General features: G+C 36.8%; 1 protein-coding gene across 2 annotated transcripts in view; it reads left to right on the top strand.

The window, feature by feature from the left end:
* The window catches only part of LOC124248832 (ubiquinol-cytochrome-c reductase complex assembly factor 1), a 90,946-nt gene that overhangs the window by 5,897 nt on the left and 64,112 nt on the right, over nucleotides 1–20,937 (top strand). The window contains exons 1-4 of one of the 2 annotated variants that reach the window (XM_046679375.1): nucleotides 4,273–4,302; nucleotides 5,979–6,083; nucleotides 15,669–15,764; nucleotides 16,683–16,790. In XM_046679375.1, the coding sequence (XP_046535331.1) occupies nucleotides 4,294–4,302; nucleotides 5,979–6,083; nucleotides 15,669–15,764; nucleotides 16,683–16,790 (318 nt within the window). In that variant the 5' untranslated portion in view covers nucleotides 4,273–4,293. Of the gene's footprint in view, nucleotides 1–4,272; nucleotides 4,303–5,978; nucleotides 6,084–15,668; nucleotides 15,765–16,682; nucleotides 16,791–20,937 lie in introns of those variants that run through there. The other variant, XM_046679373.1, reaches the window with a different exon arrangement.

Below are 20,937 nucleotides of genomic sequence, written 5' to 3'. Positions count from 1 at the left end.
CTTTTTCCCAGCATTTTGAGTATTTCACTTTGCTGCCTTCTGGCCTCCGTGGTTTCTGGGCAAAAATCAACTGTTAATGTTATTGAGGATCTCTTGTGCATGATGAGTCACTTCTCTTGTGCTTGCAGGATTTTATCTTTGTCTTTCAACAGCTTAATTATGATATGTCTATCTGTGGATCTCTTTGAATTTATCCTATTTGGAATTAGTTGAGCTTCTTAGATTTATAGATTAATGTTTTTCATCAGATTTGGGATGTTTTCTGCCAATATTTCCTCAAATATTTTTTTCTGTCCCTTTATTTCTCTCCTCTCCTGCTGAGACTTCCATTACACATATGTTGGTATGTTTGATGGTGTTGTATAGGTCTCTGAGGCTCTGTTAAATTTTCATTCTTTTTTCTTTCTGTTCCTTAGGCTGGATAATCTCAATTGACGTATCTTTAAGGTCACGGATTCTTTGGTCTGCTCAAATCTGTTGAATGCCTCTAGTGAAATGTTCATTTTAGTTATTCTTTACAACTCCAGAATTTCTATTTGGTTTGGGTTTTTTGGTGATTTTTCTTTATTAATGTTCTCTAGTGAGATATGGTTCTCATACTTTGCTATAGTTTTTTAGACATGGTTTCCTTTAGATCTTAAACATTTAGAATAGTTGGTTCAAAAATCTTTGTCTGGTGTGTCTAACATCTAAGCTTCCTCAGGCATACTTTTTCTTGATTGCTTTTTTCCCCTGTGTATGGACCATGCGTTTATGTTTCTTTGCGTGTTTTATAATTTTTGGTTAAATACTGGACAGTTTAAACATGTAGTGTAGCAACTCTGGAAATCAGGTCTTCCTCCTTTCCTAGAGTTTATTGCTTTTCTGTTTGGTGACTTTTTTGAGTTAATTCTGTAAAGTTTGTATTCTTTGTTGTGTGGTCTCTGCTCAGTTTACATAGTGGTCAGGTAATGATTGGACAGAGGTTTCTTTAAATGCCTGCAATCAGGAAGTCCCCAAGTTTTTGCTGAGGGGCTCTGTGGGCATGCTGGGACATGTTTTTAATCTGTCAGTCATTTGACAATTCTGCCTTAACTTTCACTTCCTGCTTGTGCAGAGCCTCAAGGTTGACTAGAGGTGAGAGCTTAGGGCATTCTCAGATCTTTCCTGTTCATGCACACAGCTCTGGGCATGTGCACAACCCTGTGCTTGTATATGGCCTTCAAATTCCCTTGAACATGTTTGGAACTTTTCAAAACTCCTATGAACATCTCATTCCCCTGCTTTTCTTTTTAAGCTTTTTGCTTAGCCTATTGTTTTCCCTAACTGTTATCCATTGCCTGAGGCAACTATGAAGTTAAACAATTGCCTCTGTTTGTTGTCAGCTACTGCTCCTGGGGAAAACAGTTTTCACACTGGATGAGTTCCAAGACAGCCTTGCAAGTGGAGTCTTCCAAGGAACTACTAGACAGATCAAATAATGCCAACTCTTTGTGAATAAGGCTTTGAGAAGTATCAACCCCATTCTGGAGTCAACTTTTCTCCAGAGAAGACTAGTTCCTTTTAGTGAATATTGCTATTTAGAAACCAAGTCTAGATGCTACGTGTGGTCATTGCTTTTGGTGTGTCATTGCTTCCAGGCCCTATCAGGGACAGGGCTAGGAAATATATGTATGAATATACATTTACATAACCTTACATACATCTTTTTCTTTATCTACTTATCTATCTGCGTTAAAAACCTTTACCAATTACTCTCTTTGTATTTATTGTGGTAACATTGGTTTATAGCATTATGTAAATTTCAGGTGTCCATCATATTTTGATTCCTGTGTAGATTACATCATGTTCACCACCCAAAGACTATGTACCAATTACTCTAAATCCAACCCAATACTAACAGGGTTTGTTCTATCTACCCTTCTGCCTTTTTATATTTGTTTACTCCTTTCTCTGATAGAAAGCTGACCTCTCATCCTTAATATATTTACTGATTTGCTCAATTCCTTCCTGTATGTAATCAATCTTTTGAAAGCTCAGATTGGATACCATTAACAAAGTGGGAGGGGACAGAGTGTTCAGTAATTATTGAAGGAGTGGTTGAACACTCTCTGCTCCTCCTGTGTATAAGTAGCCTTTTGTAGCATGCCACATTGTAACTTGCTGGAGAATTTGCTACAGTAGTGTTTGTCCTTTGTTCTATGGAATTGAATTAGTATGCATGGCGGTCAGAGTACAGGCACCACTGGAGAATTACAGAGTGGAAGATTTGGTGACTATAGTTTATCTTCATTATTCACAGATTTTGTATTTGTAAATTCATCTACTTGCTAACATTTATTTGTAATTCCAAAAATAATACCCATGCTGCTTTTGTGGTCATTTGTGGACATGTGCAGAGGAGTGAAAAATTTGAGTCACAATATGCATGTTCCTAGCTGGTTGAACAGGGCAATACTCTGCCTTCTTGTTTCAGCAGGCATACTGTAAACAAGTATCCATTTCACACCTATTTAGTGCCATGTTTTTTGTATTTGCATTTTTATGCTTTTTTTTTTTGCCGATTTCCCTGTTTAAAATGGCCCTCAGGTGTAGTGCTAAAGTGCTGTCAAGTATTGCTAAGTGCAATAAGGCCATGATGTTCCTTATAGAGAAAATTTGTGTGTTAGAAAAGTTTTGTTCAGGAGTGAGTGATAATGCTATTGGCTGTAAGTTCAATGTTAATGAATCAACAATATGTATTAAATAAGGTGTCTTTAAACAGAAGCACACATTGAACAAGGTTATGTGTTGATTGGTTGATGAAAATGTTGTGACCAGAGGCCTGCAGGAACCTAACCCTGTATTTCGCCTAGGAGCAATGGTTCAGTATTTGCTAACTCAGTGTTTGCAGTCACTTTATAAAACAACTATGGAGACTAGGAGAATCGACTACTTGTAAAGCCTTTTCCAGCTCATTAGTGAGCCAAGGAAAATACTGTGTATCTTGAAAACCACACGCAGAAACAGGCCACTCATTGGACTGATTGAAGTGTAGTCAAAAAAAAAGAACTGGTATGTCAGAATATTTTGCAATACGAATGTAAAATCACCTGCAATTTACGATATGCACAGGAAATAAAAACATGAAACCTATTTTTAAAATTTTGGTTTTGAAGTGTTGGCGAGGCAAAAAGACAATAAAACCGGTTCCCACTTAGTACCAGTGTATGTATTATCCTATGTTAAAGGAGTAATTTTAACCACTGGGAATGGCCGTAAATGTTTTCTCAATTTGGAAAAAGTTGATGTTTACTAATTGTTATAGGCCTAATATATTAGTACCTGTAAGAGGGAGAGAAGTATATCTACAGATTTATATTATAAATGAACTATTGGGAGAGGCGGGAAAGAAAAGGACCCAGCAGTCAGTAGAACCAGAACCTGAAGTCTGGAGAGACTTGAAGCAAACGAGCTCATGGTTTAGGTAGGAGTGAAGATGAGAGTCTCAGAAGAACTTATTGCAAGGGAGATTAGCTTGTGTGGAGAGGAGTGGTAATTCCCAAACCAGAGAATCTGAGTCAGGTTTTGGAATTGCTGAGTGGAGATTACAAGGCAGGATGTGTAAGTATAAGGTGAATCTAGAAAGGATCCAGTTGGTAAAGATCAGGTGTTTAAGTTTGACTAAGGAGGCACTTGGAGCCCCTACAAGCTTTTGAGAAAGGGAATTCCAGGTTTGAAACAATATTTTAAGAAAATAGTTCTTGCTGCTATGACAGTTTGCTGGGGAGGGAGGAGCTTACTTAACAATTGTTAAGAACAATTATGATGCCTTTCTGTGTGTGTTTTACTGTTACCAAGTGCTTTCCAAATGTTCCTTGGAACTCTCCTGTGAGGTAGCTTTTATTCCCACTTTACATAAGGGAAAATGGAGGCCCAGAGAGTTGAGTAACTAGTTCAGGGTCATGCAGCTATTTAATGGCACACTTAGAATTCAAACACTCTTTCTGCTACATCTCAGCAGTTTCAATTAAGAATTTGGACAAGAATTCTTGTTGTAGGATTGGAGAAGGAAAGAATGGGGCTGATTGCTCCTTTCTTCCAATATGAACTGATTTAAAGTATTGGCATAAGACTAAATAGACCCAACATTTTGGAGGAAAATTTTGTTGACACTGGAAAAAAATACGATGAAGTTCTTAAAATCTTCTAAAAGTTTGCATTGTTCCTGCTTGTCATCTCCTCCTACTTTTTTTTTTTCCTTTTGGCCTGAATCTACAGAAGTTTCATCTTATCCCATATTTACATTTTTAGGAAGGGGACATTTGACATTGAATGATTCTGGTAAGTCTGTCAGCTTTTGTAAACAAAAACCCAATAACTGTCTACCGTCCCAACAGATTAAACTTCAGCTGAAATAAAATATTTTTAAACTTTACTTTTCATTTGAGACATAAGGTGCTGAGTGGCTTATTAGAAACAGTTACATAGTTTTAGAACTGCGAGACACTTCAGAAAGCATCTCTAGGTTTAAAATTTGAACACCTTTCTCTGTCCCTTCCTGCTTACTCAAAAGGAAGTGGAGATTCAGATTCAACTTAATATGTATTAGGTTAGATATACTGCAAGGTATATCCATTGATTTTTCTTAAAATCCTGAGAAGTAGGGATTTTTCTTCATTTTATGGAAGAGTCAACAAAGGCTCATAGCTCACTAACCCTGGAGCCAAGAGTCAAATCAGTGCTTCCTGATTCCAAGCACATGGCTCTCTCCACAATACTATGTTATGTTTTAATTGGTTCAAGACTAGGTCATAGAGTATTAGAGCTAGAAGGGATTTTGGAGATATTCCCTTCACCCTTTCATCCCATAAATGAGCAGGGATTCTGGAGTTGGGCTGCCTGGGTTCAAATCCTAACCCTGCTGTTTGTTAACTATGTGTCCTTGGGAAGTTACGTATCCTATCCATGCCTCAGTTTCTTTGTCCGTATAAATGGAATAATAACAATATACCTAGATCATTGAGTGATGATTGTGAGGTTTAAATGAGCTCATCTTGTAAAGTACCTAGAACAGTGCCTGGTGCATAGTAAGTGCTCATAAGTATTACTAATAATTGCTATGAGGAAACTGAGCATTGTTTAGGTTAAATTGCCTGTAAAGATCATATTAGAGTAGTTGATTTAAACTAGAATCCAGATCTTTGACTCCTAGAATTGTAGTTTATGCTTGGCAAATTGTTTTCAAGCAATGTGTATACTTAGTTCTCATGATGGCCCTATAACGTCATAGGTCACGTGAAAGCAACCCATGGATCCCCAGAGTTGTCCCTAGAATAGAGATTTCCAGTGCTGTGTACATGGATGCCATTGATACAGTGGAATGTATTTCAGATTCAAAAAACAGACTTCTCATTAGCAAGATAGAACTCTGTTTTCTACAGTGTAGCCTTTTACTTTGGCCCAGAGATCTTTCTGAGGTCAGTTAATGCCAGAGGGAAAAATCAAACTTCAGTCATAGGTCAAACAACCTTTTAGTCTCTCTTCTGTCCTGGAAATCAAGTTGTCCAAGTATGGTTTCCTACCCTAAAAATTTCAGCCCTAGTTTCTTCATCCTCATGGGAATGATGGTAATCCCAGCACTGCTTACTATAAAGGGATTTTATGAAGATCAGATAAGTCAGTGTTTATGAAAAGGCATTGCAAACTCTAATTTAAATGATAATCTAATTGTAAAATGCCTGAAGTCGGCTGATTTTCTTCTTCTGAGAGGGAGCCCATATCCCCCTGCTTGAGTCACTTATTACTAAAGTTCTCTTACTTGCTGGGTCCGGAATAGGCGGGCCTCCATCTTATCCTTGGAGAGATGAGCGTGAGGAGTCTTGGTTCTGGTTCGATTTTGGATGTTCTCCTTTTATGTGCCCTGTTCTGGAAGGATTTCTAAACTTAGATATGCTCTTTGCCTTCTACATATGGAGTCTGATATAGATTTTTGATGGAATATTTTTTTCTTTCTCTAGGGAAACCGGGTTAGCATTTCCCAGTGGGTTCCAGTATGCAGCCGATTGGTACCTGTGCCTCCTATGCAGGGACAGTGGGGCAGGGCTCTGTCTGGCACTTCTCAGGTAAGGTTTGTTGTTCGTTTGCTTGGTATGAAAACCTTAGTGTTTATGTGCAAATGTCATGTATTTATAGGTTAGCCAACCAAACTGTGATGGAAAACCTCATGAGACCACTTTTGGGTCTCTGTGGTGCCAGCTCAGGACTGATTCCTGCACTATGGTGTCCAGGGCGTTGCTTCTAAATACCCTAGCAGTAGAATTTAGTCTAGGATACCATGCTACAGTCTGATGATTTTTACTGTTGGGAGTGTTGCCAGATATTCATCTCAGAGTTAACTTTTCTTCGGTTTTCTTTTTGTAGCTACTTTGTACCACTTTTATTTGGGATGAGAAATGTTTCTTTCTTTTTCTTTTTATGAACATAAAATCCAAGGAACAATTATTTTGAGACCTTAGTTTGCCACTGGCCATAAGATTCACTTTTTTATAATGTAATCTACTGTGGGCTCTCCTTGAGAGTTTTTTTCCTCCTGATTTTTGTTACAAATAATTTGGTAATAAAGGAAAAAAATCACCCATGACCTCAAACCTGAAAACATCTGCTGGTTCTTTTCCATTCCTTATGTATGTGTGTGTCTGTACTAATTTTTTGCTTAGGTACCTTAACAAAAATTCACAGAATTTAATGTTCTGTTGCCTTTTTACTTATTAGAGCAGACATTATTCATGTTAGATAGATTTTATAATTAAATTTTTTGATGGCTATGTGTTATTCTATTTACTTAGGCTTTGATATTAAAATTATTTCCTTTTTTTTTTTGCCGTTATAGGCCTTAGTGTACCATTTTCTTGATATATAGTTTTTTAAATTTTATTTTATTTTTTTTAGGAAGATTAGCCCTGAGCTATCATCTGCCGCCAGTCCTCCTCTTTTTGCTGAGGAAGGCTGGCCCTGAGCTAACGTCCGTGCCCATCTTCCTCTACTTTATATGTGGGATGTCAGCCACAGCATGGCTTGCCAAGCGGTGCCATGTCCGCATCCGGGATCTGAACCAGTGAACCCTGGGCCAACGAAGCGGAATGTGTGCACTTAACCGCTGTGCTACCAGGCCGGCCCAGTTTTTGTTATTTTTAATTATTTATTACAGATAAATTCCTATGAGGGTATACACTGGGTCAAAGGTATACCTATCCAAAGTTTACCTCTCTAAAAAGTTAGTTTAATTTATACAGCTACCAGCAATGTATACATAACTAGTTTTTCATCCCTACCTCCCCTAAATTGAGTGTTTTTCAAAAATTTAAACCAGTTAGGTAGAAAATGTTATCTTGTTTTACTTTGCAATTCTTTTTTTTTTTTTTGAGGAAGATTATCCCTGAGCTAACATCTGCTGCCAATCCTCCTCTTTTTGCTGAGGAAGACTGGCCCTGAGCTCACATCCATGCCCGTCTTCCTCTGCTTTATATGTGGGATGCCTACCACAGCATGGCTTGCCAAGTGCTGCCATGTCTGCACCTGGGATCTGAACCCCGGGCCGCCGAAGCAGAATGTGTGCACTTAACCGCTGCGCCACTGGGCTGGCCCCTGCTTTGCATTTCTTAATCTATCAGGGTTAAACGTTTTTTTCTGTTTATCACTTGTATTCCGATTTGTGAAAATCTTATGCTTATGTCATTTCTCCATTTATTTACTGGGAATTTATTTTTCTTAACAATTTATATGAATTCCTTCTGTAGCCATTAACTTTCTTTTTCATATTTGATGAATTAAAATTATTTTTGATATGCATAATTATATAACTATAATTTATTTATATAAATATAATAAAAAATATTTAAAATATAGAATAATTCCCTTAAACTAATTTGTAAGTCTTGTCTTCTGAGGACACATCTTGTTTATCCCTCTATTTCCTGGCTTCTCTCTAAGCCTGGCACAGAGCAGACACTAAAAGTATGTTGAATGAATGAAGAATATGCTTGTGCAGAAGAGGCATCTACTTTGGGTAGTCATGCAGCTGTTTCTTTTCAGAGTTGGCCTATGTTCTCTTACTTTTTGTGCATTGGAAAATTTTAATAGAATTTATCATATAGTTCTAAATCATATGTTGTTTGTGTGTGCATAGATGATGGAGGAGGGGAACTCATTATATGAATCTCTTACTTGTGCCTTATTCTTTTGAATCAATAAACATTTCTTGAGTACCAAATATGTACCAGGCATTGTATTAGGCTCTGGGACAGCATTATCCATGTAAATAATTGAGTGGTTTATCTCATGCTGACAAGATGTAATTTTAGCCAATGTAAGTAAACTGGACATTTTATCATACCGACTGTACCTCATTGGCACATCTTCCCATCTTTGAGGTTCCTGGTTGGAAGCCCCTGCCTCAGAATGACATCCTCAGGTACATGTCAGACAGGGAGGCAAATTTGGCTCAAAATGAGGAAGAACTTTGTGTTAATTAGAACTGTAGTGTAGTTGAATGTGTGGGTTGCATTTTGACATAGTAAATTTACTAGTGGAACTATTCAGGCAGTGGTTGAAAGACTATGTTAAGGGCATGACATAAAAGAATCCTTCAGGGGCCGACTCCGTGGCCGAGTGGTTAAGTTCGCTCTGCTGCAGCGGCCCAGGGTTCAGATCCTGGATGCGGACATGGCACCGCTCGTCAGGCCACGTTGAGGTGGCGTCCCACATCCCACAACTAGAAGGACCTGCAACTAAGATATATAACTATGTACAGGGGTGGGGCGGGCGGGAGTTGGGGAAAAAAAAAGATTGGCAACAGTTGTTAGCCCATGTGCCAATCCTTAAAAAAAACCGGAAGATTGGCAACAGTTGTTAGCCTAGGTGCCAATCTTTAAAAAAAAAAAAAAAGGGAATCCTTCATTGGCTGAGTGGTAGTATTAGATGATCTCTAAGGTAATGTCCAAAGCTATAGTTCTGTTATTTTCAAAAAGCTAGGAACATTGTACTCTTCCCTCTGTCTCTCCTATATAACCTCTTGAAGTTCTGTCATGCTTTGATGAGTCTACTTAAAAAAAAATTATTTTGAAATAATTTAAACTTACAGAAATGTTGTAAAAATAGTAGAGTTCCCATATACTCTCTATCTAGCTTCCTCTAATGTTAACATCTTATATAACCATAGTGTAATTATTGAAACCAGGAGATTAACATTGATATAATACTATCAATGAATCTACACACCTTATTCCAGTCTTACCAGTTTTTTTCACTAATGTCCTTCTTTCTGTCCCTTAGTTTGGGTTTGCCTGATATTTTCTTATAATTAGATTGAGGTTATGCATTTTTGGCAAAGTGGTGATGTTCCGTTTTCAGCGCATCCTATCAAGGGATACATGATGCCAATATGGCTTATTACTGATGATGTCAATTTTGATCCCTTGGTTATTAAATTAGTGTCTGTCAGGTTCCCCTATTATAAAGTTACTATTTTTCCCTTTATAATTAGTAAGTATCTTCTAAGAAGATACTTTGAGACTATGCTGATATCCTGTTTTTTGTCATACTTTTTGCTCACACTTTTAGCATCCATCCATGGTTCTTTTTTTTTAACATCCATCCATGGTTCTTTTTTTTTAACGATGTATAATATTAATTAATTATTTTAAAAATTGTAGTAAAAAACCCTGTAACATTAAAGTTACCACCTTAAACATTTTTAAGTATACAGTTCAGTAGTGTAAAAATATATTCACGTTGTACAACAGATCTCTAGAACTTTTTCATCTTGCAAAACTGAAACTCTATATCCATTAAACACTAATCCACCCCACCACCCTTGGCAACTACCTTTCTGCTTTCTATTTCTACGATTTTGACTACTTTAGATACTACATATGGGTGGAATCATACACTATTTGTCCTTTTGTGACTTAATTTCACTTAGCTTAATGTCCTCCAGGTTCATCCATGTTACAGGATTTCCTTTTTTAAGGCTGCATAATATTCCATTGTGTATATATACATTTTCTTTATCCATCCATCTATCAATGGACACTTGTGTTGCTTCCACATCTTGGCTATTGTGAATAATGCTGCAGTGAACATCAGTGTGCATATATCTCTTCAAGATCCTGCTTTGAATTCTTTTGGATGTATACCCAGAAGTGGGATTGCTGCATCACAAGGTAATTCTGTCGATATTTCTTGACTGCAATAGTCATTACTGTAGTGTTTGCCTAATGGTGATTTTCTATTTCCATCTTTACTACAACATTGATTGATTGGAATTCTACTGTACGATAGAGCTGTCACTTCTTCCCCATTTGTTTATTCAGTTATTTACCTATATCAGAATGAGCTTATGGATATTTATTTTCTTCTGTGAATTATAATCCATTATTCTCATTATTTACTTTATTGATCAAATTGTCCCAAGTTTGACTCTTGGGAACTCCTTCAAGTTCCTTTCTACATGCCTTCATCATTTTATTTTTTCCAGCAAGATTAGCCCTGAGTGAACATCCACTGCCAATCCTCCTCTTTTTGCTGAGGAAGACTGGCCCTAAGCTAACATCCGTGTCCATCTTCCTCTACTTTATATGTGGAACACCTGCCACAGCGTGGCTTGATATGCAGTTCATAGGTCTGCACCTGAGATCCGAACCAGCGAACCCCAGGCTGCCAAAGTGGAGTGTGCAAACTTAACCACTGTGCCACCACGCTGGTCCCACCTTCATCATTTTTTGAACGCTTCCTTATTTCCTGGCATGACAAGATATTTCAGGTTCATGTTGTATTTTCTTTGCTCTAGCTCTAGATTCAACAATTTCTCTGAGGAGCTGTGGTTCCTTTTATCAGAGAATGGTATTTAGAATATTTATTTATTTATTTATTTTAAAGATTGGCACCTGAGCTAACATCTCTTGCCAATCTTCTTCTTTTTTTTCTCTTCTTCTCCCCAAAGCCCCCCATTACATAGTTGTATGTTCTAGTTGTGAGTGCCTCTGGTTGTACTATGTGGGATGCCACCTCAGCATGGCTTGATGAGTGGTGCCATGTCTGCGCCCAGGATCTAAACTGGTGAAACCTTGGGCCGCCAAAGTGGAGCACACAAACTTAACCTCTTGGCCATGGGGCTGGCCCCAGTATTTAGAATGTTTAGAAATCAAGATCTGGGTGCTTAGGTTTCACGAGCCTGTGTTGAACTCTACTTAGGTTTTTGAAAGTAGCTTGATAGAGAGGGAAGAAGATAGCTCTGAATATATATTCTACCCCTTAATGAACTTCATGTCTTAGTATCCTTATTTCTAAAGTGAGAAAAAAGTAGTATCTACTTTACAAAGTTGTGAGATGAACATAAGTACAACACCAAGCATATGGGTGCTGGGCATATAAGAGATCTTCAGTAAGTTGTAACTGCTATTTTTGTCACTATTTATGTTCATGCTACTTGGGTAAATTTTCTCCTCACTGTATAAATTGAAACTTAAAAAAATTTTTGTCCTAAAACTACCTTAAGCAAGTTGCAACCTCTCTCTGAGTCTTAGTTTCCTCATCTATGAAATGAAAAGGTTGGACTTAGAAGATCTCTGAGATTTCTTCCAGCTCAAGTCTTATTATTCTAAATTACTCCTTAGTTCTTCAGTTGCTTTTTCTCCAAGGTAAACAGCCTCAATTCATTTCAACCTTTCCACTAGGACCTTTTATTCATCTCTTTGATCATTCCTGTGGTTCTTTTCTGGACCTTCTCCAGATTGTCCTTCTATTTAAAAAAAAAAAAAAAAAATCCACCTAGTTTTTATTGAGTGTCAGCTCCAGGCCCAGAATGGTGTTGAGCATTGGGGCAGAAAATAAAAGAAGTCTAAGGTAGGTAGGCTCTGCCCTGGTGGAGCTTTATAGTTTTGCTGAAAGGGCCAGACACATTCAGCCATGGTGGTATTCAAGAATCGCCTGAGTCCTTCTCTCCTTCCCTTTTTTTCTTTTCTTATCTTTCTTTTTCTCGCTTTCCTTTTCATGTTCAGAATCTTTTTGGAAGCAAAAAATAAGGGTAAAGTCTTATATTCCTTTTAATGAGGGGTCGTCTGAAGAAGAGTTTCTCATTGGAGTTGTCTTGAACAGGTCTTTACATTTATCTTATGCATTGTAGTTTACACATCTCTTTCACGTACATTATTTTATTTGGTTCTCAAAGCAAATTTATGAGACATGCAGAGCTAGAGCTTCCGCCCAAGTTTTTCTCTTTCCTCTACCCCATGCTTCCTCACCTCTGCCTCCTCACTCACTTTCTCTATCCTGCCCACTTCTTAAAGCTTCTTTATGAAGTCTTTTCTAATGACTCTAGGTCATTCTTTTCTATCTCCAAATTTCTGTTGTATGCATTGCCTATTTCACATCTTTAAGCATTTTTGTACATTTTATTGAAGTATAATAAATATACAGAAAAAGGCATAAAGCATAAATGTAAAGATCAATGAATTATTACAAAGTGAACATAACCAGCACCCAGGTCAAGAAATAGAACCCCAGAAGCTTCCTTGATCTCCTTCTAGTCACTGCCCCTAACCGAGGTTAATCACAGTCTTCCCTTTGAACACCGTAGAGTAGCTTTGCCTTTTACGTAAATGGTATGTACTTTCTTGTGTTTGTCTGCTTTCGTTCAACTTTCTTTTAGAAATTCCCCTATGTGGTTTTGTGTAGAGATAGTTTATTCATTCTCATTGTTGTGTATATTTTATTATGTGGATATACCATGATTTTTTTAATCCATTCTTCTATTGATGGATATTTGGATTGTTTCTAGTTTGGACTTTTATTAATAGTGCTACTATGAACATTCTTGTGTGTGTTTTTTGGTGAACCTATTTATACATTTCTGTTGAGGTATGTACTTAGAAATGGAGTTGCTGAATCTTATAGGATGTGCATACATACATTCAGCTTCAGTAGATACTACCAAATAATTTTCCAAAGTGATTGTACCATTTTACACTCCCACCAGTAGTGTATGAGAGTTCTAGTTGCTCTACATACTTGCTAACAATTTTTTTTGTGGTAGGTGATCTTTAAGCATTTTAAATTGTGATATTTAATTCTGTTTCTTCTGTAGTCAGTCTTCTCTTCTCCACAAGATTGAGTGCTCCTTGAGGATAGGGATTCTGTTTGTGTCCTAAAACTTGACATAATGGCTGACATATCATGGGCATTTAATAGAGCTTGGATGAATGAAACGTGTATGCATAGCATGTGTGTGAATAAGGACAGGAAGTAAACAATAAGAAATAACAGTACAGGTGGTTGTGTTTGTTTATTCATAAAATGTTTGAATGTTTTCCATGTGTAATGCACTGTACTTGATTCTGCTAATATATTTAGTTCCTACCCTCATGAATCTTTTTGGTAATGGTAATAGAAAATAAGCAAGTACGTAAAAATATAATTGTACATTGTAGTGAGTACTATGAATGAAATGAACAGGCTACTGCTATGATAGAGAATAAGGGGGTGATAAGAAACTATTTTGGATAAAATGGTCAGAGAAGGCCTCTTGGAAAAAGTGACATTTGAGTATTTCAGGGTATTTTTTCTCTTTTACAAAAAGTTATTTATTGCTATCTTTTCAGTTTAAACAAAGGAAAAATTGATGTCTTTAAACATCGAGGGAATCTGTTTTGGGGGGCATGGGGGTACAAAAAAGTAAATGTGTGTGTTTATAGATATGTATAGGTATGGCGAAACCAGATATTGTCCTTGGTACTAGATAGCTAGGTACTTCAATAGTTCACTATAGTGTTAAATGTTAACTCATGAATAATTGTAGGACAGAAATACTTAGGTGAAGTAGGTGGTGAGACAGCCATAGAAGTTACTCCTGGAGCTGTGGGGGAAGAGAACGATCATAGAAGAGAACTCACCCCAAAGCACAGCTCCTTGAAACTGCTGTTTGTGTTTTTTGAGCCTGTTTGAGTGCTTTGTGTTCTAGATGGACCGTTACATTGATGTATGTGATGTAATGGGAGGTGTTCTGTGTTTTACAAAGCCTGCTTAATACCTATGAATTAAAGCCTGTGTCCTTGGGATACTAATCTTTTAATATCCTTGTTGTAGAAAGAAAAGTAAATAATAACTCTCCACAATTAGAAATTCTGTTTTTTCTTCATTAGAATTAAAGAAAAGATCATTTTCGTTTCATGTGTCCCGTCTCTTCTTGGAATAAACCAGAATTGAAGCAGTAACCATCCTCCTGCTCCCTCCCCACCCATTTTTGTTGTATAGGTAATATAACAGTACTGAGAGTTTGGAAACTAGATTCTTAAACTTATTCATAATTCTGCTAACTTAACAAAATAACTCTTTCATTTCTGTGTGTTCCTTTCTAGACTTGCCCATATGCATTCATGTTTTTAACTATAATTTTATACGTATTATAAGAGATTTTTCATGTTGCTAAAGATAATAATCTCTGATGTAAACTGTGGACTTTGGGTGATAATGATGTGTCAGTGTATGTCATCAATTGTAGCAAATGTACCACTCTGCTGGGGGATGGTGATAGTAGGGGATGTTGTGCATGTGTGGGGGAGTGGCTATATGGGAGCTCTCTGTACTTTCTGTTCAGTTTTTTAAAAAAAGATTTTTATTTTTTTAATTATTTTTATTATTTTTTTGTTGCGGTAACATTGGTTTATAACATTATATAAATTTCAGGTGTACATCCAAATAATGTGTTGTATGTTAGTAGCATTTATTCTGTTCAGTTTTGCTGTGAACCTAAAACTGCTTGAAAAATAAAGCTATTAAAAAAAAACTCAATAGTTACCTGATTTTCCATTGAGTGACTGTACCTTAATTTAACTAACAATCTCCTTCCTTATTGGACTTTTTCCCCATATTCACTCTTGTGAATAATGATATGATGAGGATCTTTTACATGTAGTTTTTTGCCTTGGGAATTTATTTTCAAAACTGTGTTTACTGGCCTTAATTATAATAATACCAATCTAAAAGAGTTATGATGAGGATTCAATAAGGTAATATATGTAAGACGTTTAGCATAATACCTGGCACATAATAATTATAAATAATTGTTATATTGCCAGAATGCTTTCAAATGCAACGTGTGAACATAAAAGGAAGGCAATTCTGAACAATGATGATGTTGATGATGTTGATGATATTTATGGAAGCTTCTACTATTTATTATCTGTTTTGCGAAAGGCACTGTACATATTTTATCTCATTTAACTCTCACTACAGCTGAGGTTCAGTACTTGCCCATGGCCACCCAGTTTGTAAGTGGCAGAAGCAGGTTTTAAACTTAAAATTGACTGATGTTGAAGTCTTTTTTTTGTATACTGCACTGCTGCCAATGTTTAAGTAGGCATTTATTGCAATTCTAGTTCTTAGAGTTGACTCAGATTTATTTAGTTCCAGGTTTCCAGGGCTGAATCCTTTATTTATTCAAGTATTCAACAGATATTTATTGAGCACATACCATGTACCAGACACCATTCTAGGTGACGATTTTGGATCCTCTCTGTGATCGGATCACCAGGAACTGGGTTAAACAGGGTTGGAAAGATTTATAGTCTTTACTTTGGAGCAGTTCTGCTCGGATTAACCCTGAAGTCAATGCTTAGTGTTGCTTACATCTTTTTTTTTTTTAAATCCCCCAGTGGCCCCAGATGAGCCAGTTCCTAGCATGTGGTAGATCAGAACAGATTCCTGGGATAGACATACAGCTGAGTAGGAAGTCTCACACCACAAATAAGGTGAGAATTATTGGTGTTTTCCATGTTTATAGAGTGCTTTCACACAGGTGTTCTTGTTTGAATCTCAGCAAAATTGTTAGTTGGATGAGGCAAGGAATTTTATCAAACACAGGTGAGGCTCCAGGAGGTGAAGTGACTTGTCATAAGGATGGTAAGTGACAGACCAACTGAATATTTGAACCTAAGACTTCTGATCCTACGTCCTGTATTTCTTCCACTGTACTGTCTTGCTTTGAAATGCTTTAGAGAAAAAAGTCTTTATGAATTTTTTATATTCTAAAAATAAAGTCGTATTAAATTTTGCAGAATTTCTTGTTGGTTATATAGCCTGCCCTCTTTTGGGGAGGCTTAGCATTACAACAGGTTTTCCTTGGAGTTTATTTGCAAACTACAAGACTCATATCTTCTGTAGTCGTTAATAAAATTTGTTATACTAAAAAATGCAAGAGTTATTTATTCAGTGCTTGCTTTGGTTGATTATGGTTTTGAATGACTTTTGACTGCTTTCAGACAGTATTTTTCTTTCCTTTTCCTGTTATGTCAATAAACAGAACATTCCTCTTCTCAGAATTGTTTTTTTGGGAAATAGGGGTCAAGATTTCCTTTTAAAAGTACTCTTTTCCCTAGAACTTTTATTCTGATACACAGAATCTATCATTTCCTATACATGGGTTCATAGGCATGTGGTCAGTGAGATGGGTATTTCTTGCTCTGAAATTTGGAGGACATCTATTAGAGTTCCAGATGTATTTGCACTGAGTGATAAGATGCCCAGAAAAATGAGAATTAAGAATTCTAGGTGAAAACAATAAAATGTAAGTAATAAAAGTACCCTTAGACCTAATGAGGAACAAAAGCATTCTTTTAAAAAAAATCTTTTTGCAACTAATTTTGGTCGCCTTCTTTTTGGTTAAATAGCTTTCTGCTACCAAGGATTCCCTGCAGCCTGTTGAGGAGAAGGTTGGTGCCTTCACAAAGATAATAGAAGCCATGGGATTCACAGGACCTTTGAAATACAGTAAATGGGTAAAGTCTTTTAAGTTCTCATTTTTCTTTTTGGGCTTATTGCTTTCTGTTCCTCATAAAAAGAGTTTTTAAAGCTTCTGCTTTGCTTTTGTGAATTTCATACATTATTTTGAGAGCTTTAAAATGTGTTGTTGTCCCCCACCCCCTGTTCCAAGTCACATCTATACAACGTGTGGGGCTGAAAATCCTCCCTCTGCTCCCTTAACTGGATTCCTTAGAAGCATCTCAGTAGCAGGCGAGCCAATAAGACTGGGCTTTCCAGGCCCTTGTTATGTGATATGCCATATAGATGAGTTCTAAGGAATTATATGGGCCAACTAGTCTGATGGGCAACATTCTCAAGGAAACATTACTCTCTGATGAATCCATATTCATAAGTGATTTTTACTAGGTCATTGTACTAACTTTCTTTAAAATTTTTCTAATAAGCATCTTTTAAATTAACTAATTAACCCTGCAATTTATTGTAATTCTTATTACGGAGGGATATTTGCTAGCTTTATCATTTCTAGTCAACTCTTGGCCTAGCGCTATAAATGAGTGAATGTCCTTTCTGGGTCATGTGCATCCTGCCCTGGGTTTTTATGACAATGCCTCTAACCAAGTAAAGTAATAAAATGTTAGCTATTCAGTTTTTCTCAGCCCAGTTATCTAGTACTACCATTTCTCTCTATCATTATGACGGAAGTGCCTTTTAATGCTTTTCAAAGTTACTAGAGTGTTGGATGAGCCTAATGAGTCATAAGTTATATATTAATCAAAGCAAGCCAACACAAAGAAGTAGGGAAGACTTTTTTAGAAAACATCATAGCTTTGCCCAAGATGACCAAATAATGCCACAATTACATCATTTTAACAAGTTGGATTGAAATTAGAATTTCAGTTTTATTATAGACTTCTACTTTTAGTTTCTTCTTATCATGTCTGGTTATATTCCTAACAGTTCTCTCTTCAGCAAATATAGACTTCTCTGTGTAATCTCTCTTTTACATAAATTCTAAAAAGTGAACACTGATTTCACAAGCATTTTGTTTGTAAGGGACTTTGAAAAGTATAGAAGATAATACACATACTAGGTAATAATGATGTTCCTGAGCCCTAAGGTTATGGAGTGCTTTCTTAATCATCAAAGAAATATTAGTTATGTTCATTAAAGTTATCTTTTTTACATCTTAATTCTTTGGCTATTGATACTCATTGGTATATTTGGTAATGTTATTAACCAGAAACTTTTCTCCTATTAAAAAAATGGTCGTCATTATGGCATTTGGATTTAAAAACTTAAAGTATGTGTTCTGTTTGAAAATTAGAAATTAATTTAAAGAAAACAGAAGTGAGATCAGAAAGAAAGAAAGAAAAGAGAAGAAAATTTACTGTTTCATTCGTTTCTTGGTGGTTGGGTTCCACTTGGTTGCTACCATATGCTTTGTCTCGTCTGTTTTTTTATGATTCCAGAGGGAAAGTTGGCTACCTTTTGGAGGATTACTAAATCAAGAAAATTTCTTCACTTTTTTAGCTTAAGTTAGTCTCTGATTTTTCTTGGTTCCCTTGTGACCTCAACTGAGTCCCTAGTATTTGTGTTTTAAAATCTTTTGTCATATGATAGTGTCTACTTTTTATAACTTTCATTTTTTAATTTGTGATATCAAAACATCAAAGTATGACATTCTAGTATAATTTAGGTAGGAAAATGTGGGTATAACTTTCCATTTTGAAAGATGGTGAGCCCTTTTCAGCAAATGTTGACTCAGAAATCTATGGCTAGACACCTGTATTGCAATGGGAAGATACTTTGTTTTGTGTTTTCAGATGTCTTTGTTTAGGGAGTAAAATGCCTGCTTGTCTGTCTACATCAGCAATATCACTCATATTTCCTCCATATTTTTCTGTAACGTTTTCATGCGTAGTCCCATTTTTCTTCTAGATTCATCTTTAGGAATTTCCTTACCTTTTTGACTATCCTGAAATAACTTTTCTTTTTTACTATCTTTATGTTGCAATATCAGATAAGACAAGGACAACATTTACTAGATTCAGCCACATGTCATAGACTAGGCAGTTTCCAGATTAGCCTTAGGCCACAAAATTATTCCTGTTCTGAAGGACACTGACAAACTGGAATGCATTCAAATGTGGTAGTGAGCCTTGTGGAGGTTTCAGAAACCATGTTGAGTGAAGAATGGTTGAAGGAAACAGTGATGCTTACCCTGGAAAGGAGAAGAAGAAATGATGGTCTTCTCAGATATTTGAAGGGCAAATGTAATAAAAATGAAGAGGCTTAATCTGAGGTATTCCAGTGGGCAGATGATGTTTAATGAATGTTACATGAAGCCGATTTAAGTGCAATAAAACAAAAATCTAACAAGAATTGTCCTCCAGTGGCATAGGTAGCCTCACAAGGTCATTGGACTTCTTTGAACAGGAACCCAGATGATTGACCGTGAATCAAGAATGCTGTAGAAGGAGTTCCAGTACAGAATAGAAGGTTCAAATGACTTCACAGCCCCTTCCAGCTCTCAGACAGCTGTTAGTGCAAGCCTTTTACTAGATTCATTTTTCGTCTTGTAGGATGGCGAAAAATGCATTTGCTGATGGGAGAGTTTTTACTTCTTAAAGCTGTCTTTGGTACTTGTGTTTTAGTCAAGTAGACTGATGAAGACTTCCAAAGTTAGAATGAGGTAAACATGAAGTCATTTGAGGACCAGAATAATTTGTATTGACTGGGTGGGAATTTAGTTCACCTACCTCCTTAACTTATATTAACACAGGAATCTTGAAGAGGTTCTTTCCTCAAGTTGCTATTTCCAGTCCCTGTGTGATGGTCTTCAGGGACTTGCTTTAGAGATTTGTCCAGGAAAATGGCTCACCCAAGTATAAAGGCTTGGCTTCACTGCAGGAAAAGTGAGACACTATAAAATGCTCCTGATTGCCACAGTATGAACACTGTATAAATCTACCGGCCAATCTGGTGAGGTCTTCATTGTTTGTAATGAATGCTTTCTTCATGAACATGTTGTAGGGGGAAACCTCCTTCTCAAGGAAAGATTTGAGCCTTGGAGGCAAGTCTGCCTTTCTACAGGGTCATTAATTGTAAACCTAGAGGACTCTGTATATAAGACTGTGAAGGAAACTGCAGAGTTAAAAAAAAAAATCAAGAAATAGGCCATTAGGAATTTTACTTAAAATTATAAATGTGTCTGTAGTCGAAGTGGGCCATAAGCTCCATGAAAGCAGGTTTTTTGTTTGTTTGTTTTTTGTTTTGTGAGGAAGATTAGCCCTGCACTAACTGCTGCCAATCTTCCTCTTTTTGCTGAGGAAGACTGGCCCTGAGCTAACATCCATGCCCATCTTCCTCTACTTTGTATGTGGGACGTCTGCCACAGCATGGCGTGTCAAGCGGTGCCATGCCCACACCCGGGATCTGAACCAGCAAACTCCAGGCCGCTGAAGCGGAACATGTGCACTTAACCACTGCACCACCAGGCCAGCCCCAGGAGTTTCGACTGCTTTGTTTACTGCTGTATTCCCAGCAACCAAGTCAACGCCAGGCACTGAGTTAGGTACTCAGTAAATTATTTGTCAAATGAAGTGAAGAGCTAACAGGTGTCCTAAACTCCCTGTCTCAAGGTTAGGAATAGGCCTATCAAGGTCAAAGCATTAGGATCATGAGATCATTAGGATATCATTATTTTGGTGAGGGTACAGACCAGTGCTTTCCAAAATGTATTGTGTGTCCATTACCTCTAAGAACTGCAGGTTCTTCTTTTTTAGCCTGCTGATTTGGTGAATTATTACATTGATTAATTTGTGAATGTTGAATCAACTTTGCATTCTGGCATAAATCCCACTTGATCATGATATATTATCCTTTTTAAACATTGAGGACTTTGATTTGTTAATATTTTAAGGATTTTTGCATCTATGTTCATATAGGCTGTGGTTCTATAGTTTTGTTTTCTTCTAATGACTTTGGTTTTGCCGTAAGAGTGATGTTGGCCTCATAGAATGAGCTGGGAAGTGTTCTTTTCTCTGTTTTCTGGCAAAGTTTGTGTAGATTTGGTACCACTTACTTAGATGTTTGGTAGAATTATGTAGTGATGTCGTTGAGCCTGGAGTTTTCTTGGTGGGAAGATTTTTAACCACAGAT

This window comes from Equus quagga, chromosome 12 (genome assembly GCF_021613505.1).
Source record: "Equus quagga isolate Etosha38 chromosome 12, UCLA_HA_Equagga_1.0, whole genome shotgun sequence".
NCBI lineage: Eukaryota > Metazoa > Chordata > Mammalia > Perissodactyla > Equidae > Equus > Equus quagga.
This window is presented reverse-complemented; position numbering and strand designations above follow the sequence as displayed.